Raw genomic sequence first — 15,853 nt, 5'->3', positions numbered from 1 at the left:
CCATACTCAGAATCTTATGTGCAGTTTAAAAGGAGCAAGAGGGTAACTAGAGAAAGGATTGGCCCACTCCAAAGACAAAAGAGGGAATTTATGCGTGGAGTCAGAGGAAATGGGTGAGGTTCTTAATGAGTACTTTGCATTGGTATTCACCAAGGAGAGGGACATGATGGATGTTGAGGCTAAGGATGGATGTTTAAATACTCTAGGTCAAGTCGGCATAAGGAAGGGGGAAGTTTTGGGTATTCTAAAAGGCATTAAGGTGGACAAGTCCCCAGGTCCGGATGGGATCGATCCCAGGTTACTGAGGGAAGCGAGGGAAGAAATAGCTGGGGCCTTAACAGATATCTTTGCAGCATCCTTGAGCACGGGTGGGGTCCCGGAGGACTGGAGAATTGCTAATGTTGTCCCTTTGTTTAAGAAGGGTAGCAGGGATAATCCAGGGAATTATAGACTTGTGTGCTTGACGTCCGTGGTAGGCAAACTGTTGGAGAAGATACTGAGGGATAGGATCTATTCACATTTGGAAGAAAATAGACTTATCAGTGATAGGCAGCATGGTTTTGTGCAGGGAAGATCATGCCTTGCAAACCTAATAGAATTCTTTGAGGAAGTGACAAAGTTAATTGATGAGGGAAGGGCTGTAGATGTCATATACATGGACTTCAGTAAGGCGTTTGATAAAGTTTCCCATGGCAGGTTGATGGAAAAAGTGAACACGTATGGGGTTCAGGGTGTACCAGCTAGATGGATAAAGAACTGGCTGGGCAACAGGAGACAGAGAGTAGTGGTGGAAGGGAGTGTCTCAAAATGGAGAAAGGTGACTAGTGGTGTTCTACAGGGATCCGGGCCACTGTTGTTTGTGATATACATAAATGATCTGGACGAAGGTATAGGTGGTCTGATTAGCAAGTTTGCAGATGATACTAAGATTGGCGGAGTTGCAGATAGCGAGGAGGACTGTCAGAGAATACAGCAAAATATAAATAGATTGGAGAGTTGGGCAGAGAAATGGCAGATGGAGTTCAATGCAGGCAAATGTGAGGTGGTGCATTTTGGAAGATCTAATTCAAGAGCGGACTATACGGTCAATGGAAGAGTCCTGGGGAAAATTGATGTACAGAGAGATCTGGGAGTTCAGGTCCATTGTACCCTGAAGGTGGCAACGCAGGTCGATAGAGTGGTCAAGAAGGCATTACAGCATGCTTGCCTTCATCGGACGGGGTATTGAGTACAAGAGTCGGCAGGTCATGTTACAGTTGTATAGGACTTTGGTTAGGCCACATTTGGAATACTGCATGCAGTTCTGGTCGCCACATTACCAGAAGGATGTGGATGCTTTAGAGAGGGTGCAGAGGAGGTTCACCAGGATGTTGTCTGGTATGGAGGGTGCTAGCTATGAAGAAAGGTTGAGTAGATTAGGATTGTTTTCATTGGAAAGACGGAGGTTGAGGGGGGACCTGATTGAGGTCCACAAAATTATGAGAGGTATGGACAGGGTGGATAGCAACAAGCTTTTTCCAAGAGTGGGGGTGTCAATTACAAGGGGTCACGATTTCAAGGTGAGAGGGGGAAAGTTTAATGGAGATGTGCGTGGAAAGCTTTTTACGCAGAGGATGGTGGGTGCTTGGAACGCCTTGCCAGCGGAGGTGGTAGAGGCGGGCACGATAACATGATTTAAGATGCATCTAGACAGCTATATGAACGGACAGGGAACAGAGGGAAGTAGATCCATGGAAAATAGGTGACAGGTTTAGATAAAGGATCTGGATCAGCGCAGGCTGGGAGGGCCGAAGGGCCTGTTCCTGAGCTGCAATTTTCTTTGTGCTTTGTTGTTTGTTTGAGGCTCCTTACCTAAGGAAGGACGTACTTGCCCAAGAGGGAGTGCAGCAAAGGTTCATTTGGCTGGCTGGTTCCTGGGATGAGAGGATTGAGCTCTGAGAAGAGATTGAGTATACTGGACCTATATTTCCTGTAATTTAGAAGAATGCATCATGATTTAATTGATACATATAAAATCCTGACAGGTGAGAGGCTGAGAGAATGTTTCCTCGGCGGGGGAATCTCAAACACGGTGTTTTAGTCTCATAAAGGGCACATCGGACGCTCAGGCCAAAGCCTAAAGCAAATGAGCCACCAAGTGCGGTCATAATCTGCTTTTGTAAGTTCCACGTAAAGGAGCAGGTCTTTGAGTTGGATGAAGCAGAGGCGAGTGGTGAAGTAGGAAGGTGTTAGGATACGAATATTCTAAGACCTGAAGGCGGAAATGGCAAGAAAGCGGGCAACTTTTGGACGGTTGAAAGTGGAATTGTATAGCAGTGGAGTGAGATTCGGAGTCGTCTGGAGAGATTTGGGGGATTTTTATTTCGAGACAGTGGAGGCGGCGGAGGTGGTCATTAAGGCTGAGATGAGAGTTGGGACTTGGACTTGGTTTGTGGGGACGGGGATGGTGCTTTTTCTTCAGGAGGGTTTTTCTATTTGGAGTTTTTTTTCTGTCTTTTCAATGGGGGGGAGGTTTGTTTACTTTTGTCTACATTTGTTTACATGTGTATTGGGTTTTGGGTTTATCTCTTTTTTTTCTGTGGGCACGGTTGTTTGTATTCTTTAATATGAGGGAGGTGGGGAATTGTTGGGGTATGTGGGACCGGGTTACTGAGGAGGGGAGCGCTGTCAGGACACTAGCAAGCAAAGGTTGGCTTTTGAATGGGATTGTAGTGGAGGGAGGGGCCACTGTCATTGGAGCCTGATGGAACGGGTTTCGATGGGCCAGGGAGGTGTGAAAGGCCGGGGGAGGGAATCGATTAAGGGAAATGGTAAAAAAAGGTTGGGGTGGGCCAGGCCAGAGGGGCAGGCCCTGGGGTTATGATGATGGTAGATAGGTGGTGGGGGTTGAGGGGGGGGGGCGGGTTGGTTGAGAGACCCCGGTTAGAATAGTGTCGTGGAATGTGAGGGGGTTCGGGGGACCGGTGAAGAGATCAGGTTTTCATGCTCTTGAAGAATTTAAAGGCTGATGTGGTGATGCTGCAGGAGACCCGTTTGAGGGTGAAGGATCAGCTGAGGCTTCGGAAGGGTTGGGTGAGTTGGATGTTTCATTTTGGGTTCGATAGTAGGACTCTGGGTGGGTGGGGGGGGGGGGGGGTCAAGAGGATGAGGTTCCAGATGGAAAAGGTGGTGGCTGATCAGTTGTTTTAGCCTTCGCCTCGCTGATTGCTCACAGGTGGGTCTTGTTGGGGTGAAGGTCAGCTTCTCCACCCTGTGCTTCGGCGCGGCGGGGAGGCGAGTCACGGGTTTTACAATTGTTGGGGTTTGCTGATCATGCATTTTCAGGAGTTTGGTACCATTGCGGGGGGGGGGGGGGGGGGCGGGGGGGGGGGGCGGTTATGGGGTGCTGGGGGGATTATGTTGGGTTTTGTATTGTAACATTTTTGAAAATTTGCTGAATAAAAATACTTTATAAAAGCATGTTGAGGACGAAGGTTGATATAATTTTGGGTACCAAGGGGATTAAGAGATTTTTATATAGTCCAAGAATCATAGAATCTACAGTGCAGAAGGAGGCCATTCATCCTATCGAGTCTGCACGGCCTTGGAAAGAGCACCCCATTTAGGCCCATGCCTCCACCCTATCCCCGTAACCCAGTAACCCCTCCCAACCTTTTTGGACACTAAGGGCAATTTATCATGGCCAATCCACCTAACCTGCACATCTTTGGACTGTGGGAGGAAACCGGAGCACCCGGAGGAATCCCACGCAGATATGGGGAGAACGGGCAGACTCCGCACAAACAAGTGACCAAAGCCAGGAATCGAACCTGGGGCCCTGGAACTGTGAAGCAACTGTGCTTGTTTCACACGTATTTCATTTTTGAACTTGAGAGTGGAGTCTATAACCAACTAAAGAGGAGACTAGATGAAAATGACCATGGGAATCTCTGATTGTGAATTTATGAAAACTTGGGCTGCAAAATTCAGCTCTGTAGAGCTCATATTTTTGGTGATGTGGGTGCTGTTTTGTGCACACACCCTGGTGCAGGTCATGCCACACCCCAGTTTGGTGAGGGGATTAGGGTGGCATTAGGAGTTTGTGCTGAGAATATTCCGAATAGGCAGATTGTGATGTGAGCCAGCACGTAATGCCAGTACACTTGAAGTGATTTTTGACCTTAGTGCTCCAACTAACGTTTGCTGTTAATCCCTGTATCTGAACATGCGTTCAGAAGCAGGAAGGATCCACCTCCACAGCACTACTTAAAGGAACTATTTTTTTCTTTAATTTAGAGTACCCAATTCATTTTTTCCAATTAAGGGGCAATTTAGCATGGCCAATCCGCCTACCCTGCACATCTTTGGGTTGTGGGGCCGAAACCCACGCAAACACGAGTGACCCAGAGCCAGGATCGAACCTGGTACCTCGGCGCCATGAGGCTGCAGTGCTAACCCACTGCGCCACCGTGCTGCCCGAAGGAACTATTCTCAGGTTAGTTTATGGTTGATTTCTACTGGCTGTTGCTGAGTCACTGGCGTTGCATGTAAGCTTGTATTTCATCATAAAATTGAGTGAAGTCTACAGAGAGTGGTGTTGCACGTGGTTAAGGCCTTGGTTCTCAATTGAAGGATTTTGTTCAGGCCATTTGTTCCAAGTCATGGGTGCTGTAGTTTCCATCACCCTTGGTCTACAGCATTATGGTGGAGATTGAGCAAAGGCAGCACAGAAGAATACAAGTTGCTGGAAGAGGGAAGATGGGGATTGAAGAGAAGGACTTTCATCCAGAAACCATACACCTAGGGTCTTCAGTAAACAATTTTGGTATCTCAACCATGGTGAGGAAAAGTCTGTGTTGTTTTATGAAGGCGGTGTCCACTGAAATCTACAACTTATTGCAGGTAAGCCTGTAGCCTTTGAGCAGAGCAAGGATGTCACCGGCAATTGCTGTAAACATGACTGTGGTCATAAACGTTTTGTATCATGATCTTTCCAGGATGTAGCAGGTGACTTCTCTAATATCGTCTTGCTGCAGGAGAAAGGCTGTGGATGCTTTGTATTGCGAAGGAGAGGGGGTTATAATTCATTCTTAATTGCAAAGAGAAACAGACAGAGCAGGTACATGGTTTTGCTAGGATAGCGGGATTCCTAATGGTGCAGGGTGCCATTCAACTGTACACATCACTTTGCAGGCACGACATCTAAATGCAGAAATGTACTACAATTGGATTGGATTGGACTTGTTTATTGTCACGTGTACCGAGGTACAGTGAAAAGTATTTTTCTGCGAGCAGCTCAACAGATCATTAAGTACATGGGAAGAAAAGGGAATAAAAGAAAATACATAATAGGGCAACACAACATATACAATGTAACTACATAAGCACTGGCATCGGACGAAGCATACAGGGTGTAGTGTTAATGAGGTCAGTCCATAAGAGGGTCATTTAGGAGTCTGGTGACAGTGGGGAAGAAGCTGTTTTTGAGTCTGTTTGTGCGTGTTCTCAGACTTCTGTATCTCCTGCCCGATGGAAGAAGTTAGAAGAATGAGTAAGCCGGGTGGGAGGGATCTTTGATTATGCTGCCCGCTTTCCCCAGGCAGCGGGAGATGTAGATGGAGTCAATGGATGGGAGGCAGATTCGTGTGATGGACTGGGCGGTGTTCACGACTCTCTGAAGTTTCTTGCGGTCCTGGGCCGAGCAGTTGCCATACCAGGCTGTGATGCAGCCCGATAGGATGATTTCTATGGTGCATCTGTAAAAGTTGGTAAGATTCAATGTGGACATGCTGAATTTCCTTAGTTTCCGGAGGAAGTATAGGCGCTGTTGTGCTTTCTTGGTGGTAGCGTCGACGTGGGTGGACCAGGACAGATTTTTGGAGATGTGCACCCCTAGGAATTTGAAACTGCTAACCATCTCCACCTTGGCCCCGTTGATGCTGACAGGTTTTTAGTTTTGCTGGCATTGAGGGAGAGATTCTTCTCGCTACACCACTCCACTAGGTTCTCTATCTCCCGCCTGTATTCTGACTCGTCGTTATTCACGATCCGGCCCACTATGGTCGTATCGTCAGCAAACTTGTAGATGGAGTTGGGACCAAGTTTTGCCACGCAGTCGTGTGTGTACAGGGAGTAGAGTAGGGGGCTAAGTACGCAGCCTTGCGGGGTGCCGGTGTTGAGGACTATTGTGGAGGTGTTGTTGTTCATTCTTGCTGATTGTGGTCTGTTGGTCAGAAAATCGAGGATACAGTTGCAGAGTGGGGAGCCAAGTCCTAGGTTTTGGAGTTTTGGTATGAGCTTGGCTGGGATTATGGTGTTGAAGGCGGAGCTGTAGTCAATAAATAGGAGTCTAATGTAGGAGTCCTTGTTTTCGAGATGCTCTAGGGATGAGTGTAGGGCCAGGGAAATGGTGTCTGATGGGGACTGGTTGCAGCGGTATGCGAATTGCAGTGGATCAAGACGTTCTGGGAGTACGGAGGTGATGCGCTTCATGATCAACCTCTCGAAGCACTTCATTACGACTGAAGTCAGGGCCACTGGACGGTAGTCATTGAGGCACGTTGCCTGGTTCTTTGGTACCGGTACGATGGTGGTCTTCTTGAAGCAGGTGGGGACCTCGGAGTGGAGTAGGGACAGGTTAAAGATGTCCGCGAATACCTCTGCGAATTGCAAAGGGTTCTAGTCCATAGAGGTACAGTTGATGTGTGGTCATGCTGAATGCATCATACAAATGAATGCCCACATCTTAGAAGCAGTTCTGATGCCTTAATTCTGCACAAGTCTACTTTGACATCATTTCAGTCACCACATCAAGCCAGTGGGTGGCTGCTGGGTGACGAGGACTAATCACTGATTACCCTGCTCATGATTTTAGTGCACACGTGGGCAGCATGCATCTAATGGGAGCCATGCCGTCACATTAAATGTCAACAAATAGAATATTGGGCTATTTAAACAACACTTCTGCGATGAGTGCTCTGGGGGAGCCCTGCAGTATTTGCCAAAGTATATATCACTATTCATCATGGTCTGCTCTGGCCAGCATTACCTCCTCATGAGGGCACAGGAGGCATTGGCAAGCAGGAGGAGAGAAGGAGTAAGGGAGAAGGGAACCAACTGTAATCGGCTCATCTGACTGTGATATCCATTAACACAACCTTGATTTCTCCCATTCAGCAACCCCTTCTCTTCCCTCTGCTACTGACCACCACACAGGCTTGGGCTCTTAGTCACAATGCTGATATTAAAGCCACTTTAATAACTTTGTCAAACTAACAATCTAATATCCCATACAAAAGTCAATGAGTAAACCTTGTGCATTCACTTCAAGGCTGTCTCCCATGTGCCTTTACCTGACCAATGCTTCTACACACTGCTAGCCCAGTGTCTGCAGCATGGCTGATAAAAGGCTGCTGACCTTTAGAGAGAGGCTGCTGACCTTTAGGAGACTGCAAATGGCCTTTTTGAGCTGCCTCCAGAAGACTGACTTTGAACTAAACCATTTCAACATGGGTGGCAGCAGCCTGGCTGGCTGAGAGGAGACAGCAAATGCATTGGTGGATTGGTAATGCTCAAGAGGCCAAATGTTATCTTCCTGAGAGAGGGCAGCAGGTTCTTGCTCCATAGAGCCTCTGCCACTTCCCTGGTTTGGTGACTCAGCAATTCTAATAATCTGTTGGAGGTCAGATCGCTGGACTGCTGAGAGACCCTGGAAGCCCCTTTGCACAGTGGTACCTGCAGCAATGCTGGAAACAGTTTGTACCTATGTTGGTAGCAACCTGGGTCCGCTTGACTTCAGTCTGGGCTTCCACTGCTGCACTGAGACGATATATGGTTTCTGTATGTGCTGCAATCAAAGCTGAATCATGAACCATCAGACATTGCATCATGGTTGACTGCACATGGAGTTGACCATCATTTTCACACAAGGAAAGGCTGGGCTCCAGATTCTGCAAAAAAGCTTGTCAAGTTGGTTTTGGAATTCTCCATGGTCTTGAACAGTAACTGCGGACTTTCTGGAAAGCTTGCCAGTGCATCGGTGTGCTCTCCAACAGAATTGGTGTGTTTGTGCCCTGTGTCTCGCCTTTTGCAGATACCATCTATTTGCTGCCCTCTATACACAGGACCAATATGTGGGCTGTTAACTGAGAATGTGATGGTGTGATATTGGTCTCTTCTTCCTCTTTAATTTCACATTCCTGCACAGCTGCCTGGTGAGGTAGTATTACTTGGGTAACTGAAGGGGAATGGTGCAAGGTTAGGATTCTAGGTAGAGGGAAGCAAAGGACATATTTACATACTCAGCTGGGGAATCAGAAAGGTTCCGCGATAAGTCAGCCCTACAGCTGACCATGCCCTCAGTCATGGTCGTTCCAATGGTGGGACGCACCACCATTTGCACCGTGATGAACACATGCATTTGTGCTTGTCCCTTCCTTGTTTGGCTGCAGTAGCCTTCAGTTGTGTGCTACTACTGTGTTCTGCAAAGGAGACTATGATACGGTGTGTATGGGTACTGTATGTCATGGATGAATACTGGCAGCCTGTGCAGGGTGTGAGGCTTGCAGTAGTGCTACCTACATATGTTGAGTATGAGTCATGATTGATAGCGATTGTTGCCAAGTGACAGATGGATTGGTAGTGCTTTGAGCAATGTGTGAGGCTTGTGAATTTGAAGATACGCACACTAACCTTGATCACTAGTGTGATGTACTTGGACTTCTATTGGCATTGCAAGCAGGAACCCCGGACTATATTGCTGGCATTGACTTATAAGGCTCTCTGCTCCCATTTGTCGAATCCTCCTGGTCCTGGAGGCTTGGAGATGGGATTGGGAGCAAAATTAGGAAATCTTTCATCGATTATCTTGCTGGAGCTGGCATTTGCTGGCACTGGCTACTGGTCTGCACATGTGGTTAGCGCTGTTACTTCACAGCTCCAGGGACCCAGGTACAATTCCCGGCTTGGGTCACTGTCTATGCGGAATCTGCACGTTCTCTCCATGCCTGCGTGGGTTTCTCCCGGGTGCTCCAGTTTCCTCCCCCAAGTCCCGAAAGATATGCTGTTAGGTGAATTCTCCCTCTGTTTATTGGAAATTAGCAAACATGACACCACTTTTAAAAAAGGAGGTAGGCAGAAAGCGGGTAATTTTAGGCCAGTTAGCTTAACTTCGGTAGTAGGGAAGATGCTGGAACCTATCATCAACAAAGAAATAGCGAGGCATCTGGATGGAAATTGTCCCATTGGGCAGATGCAGCATGGGTTCATAAAGGGCAGGTCGTGCTTAACTAATTTAGTGGAATTTTTTGAGGACATTACCAGTGCGGGAGATAACGGGGAGCCAATGGATGTGGTATATCTGGATTTCCAGAAAGCTTTTGACAAGGTGCCACACAAAAGGTTGCTGCATAAACTAAAGATGCATGGCATTGAGGGTAAAGTGGTAGCATGGGTAGAGGATTGGTTAACTAACAGAAAGCAGCGAGTGGGGATAAATGGGTGTTTCTCTGGTTGGCAACCTGTAACTAGTGGGGTCCCTCAAGGATCAGTGTTGGGCCCGCAGTTGTTCACAATTTACGTAGACGATTTGGAGTTGGGGACCAAGTGCAATGTGTCCAAGTTTGCAGACGACATTAAGATGAGTGGTAAAGCAAAAAGTGAAGAGGATACTGGAAGTCTGCAGAGGGATTTAGATAGGTTAAGTGAAGGGGCTAGGGTCTGGCAGATGGAATACAATGTTGACAAATGTGAGGTTATCCATTTTGGTAGGAATAATAGCCAAAGAGATTATTATTTAAATGATAAAATATTAAAACATACCACTGTACAGAGAGACCTGGGTGTGCTAGTGCATGAATCGCAAAAAGTTGGTTTACAAGTGCAACAGGTGATTAAGAAGGCAAATGGAGTTTTGTCCTTCATTGCTAGAGGGATGGAGTTTAAGACTACAGAGATTATGCTGCAATTGTATAAGGTGTTAGCGGGGCCACACCTGGAGTATTGTGTTCAGTTTTGGTCTCCTTACCTGAGAAAGGACGTACTGGTACTGGAGGGTATGCAGAGGAGATTCACGAGGTTAATCCCAAAGCTGAAGAGATTGGATTACGAGGAGAGGTTGAGTAGACTGGGACTGTACTGGTTGGAATTTAGAAGGATGCAGGGGGATCTTATAGAAACATATATAGATAATAGATGTGGGCATAGATAGGATAGATGTGGGCAGGTTGTTTCCACTGGCGGGTGAAAGCAGAACTGGCGGGCATAGCCTCAAAATAAGGGGAAGAAGATTTAGGACTGAGCTTGGGAGGAACTTCTTCACCCAAAGGATTGTGAATCTATGGAATTCCTTGCCCAGTGAAGCAGTTGAGGCTCCTTCATTAAATGTTTTTAAGATAAAGATAGCTAGTTTTTTCAAGAATAAAGGGATTAAGGGTTCTGGTGTTCGGGCCGGAAAGTGGAGCTGAGTCGAAAAAAGATCAGACATGATCTCATTGAATGGCGGAGCAGGCTCGAGGGGCCAGATGACCTCCTCCTGCTCCTAGTTCTTATGTACCCAAACAGACGGCGGAATATGGTGACTAGGGGCTTTTCACAGTAACTTCATTGCCATGTTCTTGTAATTATTATTAACCTGCACACCTTTGGACCGTGGGAGGAAACTGTAGCGCCTGGTGGAAACCCATGCAGACATGGGAAGAATATACAAATTCCACAGATAGTCACCCGAGGTCAGATTCGAACCCGGGTCCCTGGCACTGCGAGGCAGCATTGCTTAACCACTGTGCCACCATGCTGCCCCGTGATGGAATTTGATTCATTAGGGAAGTTATGGAATGGAGGGAAGTTGGGCCAATGTTTGATTATAGTATGGAGGAAGGTTGGGCTATGAGAGGGATCGGTATGGAGGGAAACTGAACCAATGGTAGGGCTACAATATGGAAGGAAGTTGAACCAATAGGTGCGACTACAGTATGGAGGGAAGTTGGGCCATTTGGTGGGGTTACAGTATGGAGGGAAGTTGGGCCATTTGGTGGGGTTACAGTATGGAGGGAAGTTGGGCCATTGGATGGGGCTACAGTATGGAGGGAAGTTAGGCTGAAAGGGGCATTACGTATGGTTGAAAGTGATGCCACTGAGAAAATCTTACTGCAATGTATGATTCTGAAAGACTTGTTTTGCAATAAGGAAAAGCCTGAGCGAATCTGGTTCTTGTTCTATCTGAAGATTCTTGTCATTTAGTACAGTCATACAAAGATCTTTGCATTCTGTCATTCTGTAAGACCTTGGACAATAAGTGTAAATGTGAAATGTCTAATCTTTATAATGATAGTACATTTAAAGAAGACCTAAATGAAGTTGGTTATAGATCCTTCTTCAAACATTAACGAATTAAGGAGCTTTTTGTTACTTTTTACATTTTAGAGAAATGATGAAGAAGCAGTGGTGGACAGAGGGGGAATGTGCACCATTCCGAAATCGCATTTTGATAAAGAAGACTTGGAAGGTAAAAATAAATGACTGAATTATTCTTTGAGTGGCTGAGGAGGAATTAATACCTTCTCCCCTTTGTAATTGTCATTTGGGCATCCTGACTATGAACCTACTACATTCTACCAGCAACTAACACTCCATGTGAGGTTCCCTGAACTGTCAAATATAATGGAATTTTTAAGGAGTTAGATTCATCTTAGATTCATCATCTTGTGCTGATGCCAGAGTTACAAATATATTAATTTAATTCATTACTTCCTATTAATTATTGGGTATGTAATGATTTGTAATATATTTGTAGAAAGTAAACCCTCCTCTTTCATCACAGAATAACTTATCGGAATTAAAAATACAACTGAGTTAGTCTAATTATTTTAGAAAGGCAGTATAAACTATGTAACTTTTGAATTTTTGGAAACTTACATTGAAGTAAACTTGCAAATCAACAAATTCAAATTGACATGGAAATAACATCAACAAATTCAAATTGACATGGAAATAACATTGACATTCTTATGAGTCAAATGTGTCCTGAAATGTTTACAATGTTAGGAAAATGGAGGTGAAAGTGTCACATCATTAATTTCCACAGGGTTCTCCCAATCATTACCATAACATTGACAGAAGATTCATGGAAATGTGCACACATCTCTCCCTGCTTGTGGATCTTCTGCTGAAATTATGGTTTTTCAACTGTGGCAAACAGTTGGAACTCTGAGGCCCTCAGTTTATATTTTGAAATATTTTCCATCTGAGTTAATTTCCAATTAAATTTCGATGTCAAATTATAGATAATACAGAACTAAAAGTTCAATTGATCTTCTGTGACAAAAAATAAGGTTTCGTTCCTCTACTTTTGATATACTGATTATCCCTTTAAATCCAGAGATATTGGGCTGAATTTTCCTGGCCCTTTCTTGATGGGCTGGGAAGCGGGAGGGGTTGGAATATCAGGATGGAAGGTGCCTTGAAGTTGCGACCAGATATTCTAAAGGATAGGTGGCTTGGCAGGAGGTCCTCACTTGTGTTCACACATGGGTGAAGGCAATTAAGCCTGTTAAATAAGCAATTAACAGAATGCTTGGGGTGTTGGAGCTTCAAGAGATCCCCCAGATACAAGGAGCTGGTGAGTTAATGGGAAGCTAGTCTTGCTCACCGTGGCACTGAATGTCAATATCTCAGGATAACTCCTGGATAAACATGGATCTCCCAGTCTGTGGATCATCACTGCATCAAAATGATCACCAAAATTTGATATTCCGAGATTTGCACATTCCCAGTGAGCTTTGCACACTCCCATGGAGGCAGAGAGGACTCATCCAGAGTGAGGCACATCGAAGAGTGATTTTGGGAGCTGGGAATTTGAAGCTAGGTGGGAATTCGAGGCTGGGTGGGAGGAGGTGTTTTTGATCCCTTGATTTGTTACCCTCAAATTTCCAGTGAGTGGATGTAAAAACAGTGCGATATAATTGGGATTGCAGAGACATGGCTGCAGGGTGACCAGGGTTAGCAACTGCATGACCCAGGGTATTCAGTAATTAGGAAGGACAGGCAATAAGGAAAAGGTGGTGGAGTGGCATTGCTGGTTAAAGAGGAAATTATCACAATAGTGACGAAGGATATTAGCTCTGACAATGTGGAGTCTGTATGGGTAGAGTTGAGAAATACCAAGAGACAAAAATCATTAGTGGGTTAGACCCCTAAACTGCTGCGGTGATGTTGGGAATGCATTGAGCAGGAAATTAGAGATGCATGTTATAAGGAAATAAGTAACGTTATAAGTAATGTAGAGGAGGAATTCTTGGAGTGTATACGGGATGGTTTTCTTGACCAATATGTGGATGAACCAACTAGAGAGCAGGCCATCTTAGACTGGGTAGTGTGTAATGAAAAGGGAATTGTTACCAATCTGGCTGTGCGAGACCCTTGGGGCTGAGCGACAATAACATGATAGAATTTTTTATCAAGATGGAGAGTGAAGTAGTTGATTCGGAGACTACGGCGCTGAACCTTGATAAAAGAAACTATGAAGATATGAGGCCTGAGTTGGCCTTGATAGATGGGGGTGGGGTTACTTAAAGGGATGACAGTGGATAGTCAATGGCAAACATTCAAGGAACATATGAAGGAACTGCAACAACTGTTTATTCTTATCTGGCTCAAAAGCAAAATGGGTAAGAGGGCCAATCCATTGCTTACAAAAGAAATTAGAGATAGTACCCTATCGAAGGAAGAAGCATACAGATTGGCCAAGAAAAATAATGGGTCTGAGGATTGGGAGCAGTTTAGAAAAAAAGGACCATGGGATTGATTAAGAAGGGGAAAGACCAGTACGAATGTAAGCTTACAGGGAACATAAAGACTGACACTATCAGTTTCTATAAGTACGTGAAGAGAAAGAGAGTGGTGAAGATGAATGTAGGTGGCCTACAGATCGAAACGGGGAAATGTAAAATAGGGGACAAAGAAATGACTGAGCAACTGTATACATACTTTGGTTCTTCACAAAAGAGGGCACAAATCAGATACCAGAAATGTTGGAGAATACAAGATTTAGTGAGAAGGAAGAGTGGAGGGAGATCAATATTGGTAGAGAAATGGTGCTGGGGAAATGGATGGAATTGAAGGCTGATAAATCCCCAGGCCTGGTAATCTACATCCCAGAGTACTTAAAGAAGTGGCTCTGGAAATAGTGGATGCATTGGTGGTCATCTTCCAGGATTCTATCGACTCAGGAGCAGTCCTTGCAGATTGGAGGGTAGCTCATGTCGTTCCGATATTCAAAAAGGGAGGTAGAGAGAAAACAGGGAATTATAGACCAGTCAGCCTAACGTCGGTAGTGGGGAAAATTCTCGAATCCATTATAGCGGAGCATTTAAAAAACAATGGCAGGATCAGACAGAGTCAACATGGATTTATGAAGAGAAAATCATGCTTGACAAATCTATTGAAATTCTTTGAAGATGTAACGAGTAGTGTTGACAAAGTCGATGTAGTATATTTGGACTTTCAGAAAGCGTTTGATGAAGTCTGCATAAGAGATTATCATGTACGATTAAAGCACATTGGATTGGGGGAAGTGTATTGAGATGGATAGAAAACTGATTGTCAGAAAAGAAGCAAAGAGTAGGAGTTAACTTGTCGTTTTCAAATTGGCAGGCAGTAACTAGTGGGGTGTCACAGGGATTGGTACTGGGACCCCAGCTATTCACAAAATATATTAATGATTTGGACGAGGGAACAAAATGTAACGTCTCAGATACCAAGTTGGATGGGAGAGTGAACTGTGATGAGGATGCAGACATCCTTCAGCAAGATCTAGGCAGGTTGGACGAGTGGGTAAATCAATGGCAGATGCAGTATAATTTGGATAAATGAGAGGTTATTCACTTTGGAAGCAAAAACAAGATGGCAGGCTACTACCTGACTGTCTGTAAATTGAGAGAGGGGACTGTGCAGTGGCACCAGGATGTCCTTGTGCACCAGTCGCTGAAGGTAAGCTTGCAGGTGCAACAGGCGGTAAAGAAGGCAAATGGTATGTTGGCTTTCATTGCGAGATGTTTTGAGTACAGGAGCAGGCATGTGTTGCAATTATACAGGGCCTTGGTTAGGCCACACTTGGAATATTATGTGCAGTTTTGGTCTCCTTTTTGAGGAAGGATGTTCTTGCTCTCGAGGGTGTACAGTGAAGGTTTACCAGTTTGATTCTAGGGATGGTGGGACTGAAGTGAGGAGAGATTGACTAGGTGAGGATTGTTTTCGCTCGAGTTCAGGTGAATGAGGGGGGATCTCATAGAGACTTATAAAATTCTAAAAGGACTAGATAGGGTGGATGCAGGGAGGATGTTCCCGATGATGGATGTGTCCAGAACCAGGGGTCACAGTCTGAGGATTCGGGGTGGACCATTTAGGACAGAGATGAGGAGACATTTCTTCACCCAAAGAGTGGTGAGCCTGTGGAATTCATTACCACAGGAAGTTGTTGAGGCCAAGACATTGAATACATTCAAGAGGCGGCTAGATATGGCACCTGAGGCGATGTGATCGAAAATTATGGGGAAAAAGCAGGATTAGTCTATTGAGTTGGACGATCAGTCATAATCGTGACGAATGGTGGAGCAGACTCGAAGGGTCGAGTTACCTCCTCCTGCTCCTATCTTCTATGTTTCTATGTTTACTCTTAATAATAATAATAATCTTTATTATTCTCACAAGTAGGCTTACATTAACACTGCAATGAAGGTACTGTGAAAATCACCCTTATAATCCCCCTTTTTTATTTTATTTTTAACATTTTTATAAATTTAGAATACTCAATTCATTTTTTCCAGTTAAGGGGCAATTTAGCGTGGCCAATTCACCTACGCTGCACATCTTTGGGTTG

The 15,853-nt window shown here is 45.1% G+C and overlaps 1 protein-coding gene across 4 annotated transcripts in view; it reads left to right on the top strand.

Annotated features, from left to right (window-relative positions):
- The window catches only part of LOC140389792 (sodium-driven chloride bicarbonate exchanger-like), a 548,473-nt gene that overhangs the window by 61,227 nt on the left and 471,393 nt on the right, over positions 1 to 15,853 (top strand). For all 4 annotated transcript variants that reach the window (XM_072474332.1, XM_072474325.1, XM_072474340.1 and 1 more), the window contains exon 2: positions 11,401 to 11,482. In XM_072474332.1, the coding sequence (XP_072330433.1) occupies positions 11,401 to 11,482 (82 nt within the window). The remainder of the gene's footprint in view (positions 1 to 11,400; positions 11,483 to 15,853) is intronic.

This window comes from Scyliorhinus torazame, chromosome 2 (assembly GCF_047496885.1).
Source record: "Scyliorhinus torazame isolate Kashiwa2021f chromosome 2, sScyTor2.1, whole genome shotgun sequence".
Classification (NCBI taxonomy): Eukaryota; Metazoa; Chordata; class Chondrichthyes; order Carcharhiniformes; family Scyliorhinidae; genus Scyliorhinus; species Scyliorhinus torazame.
Note: the sequence above shows the minus strand (reverse complement) of the source record. Positions and strands in the feature narration are given on the sequence as shown.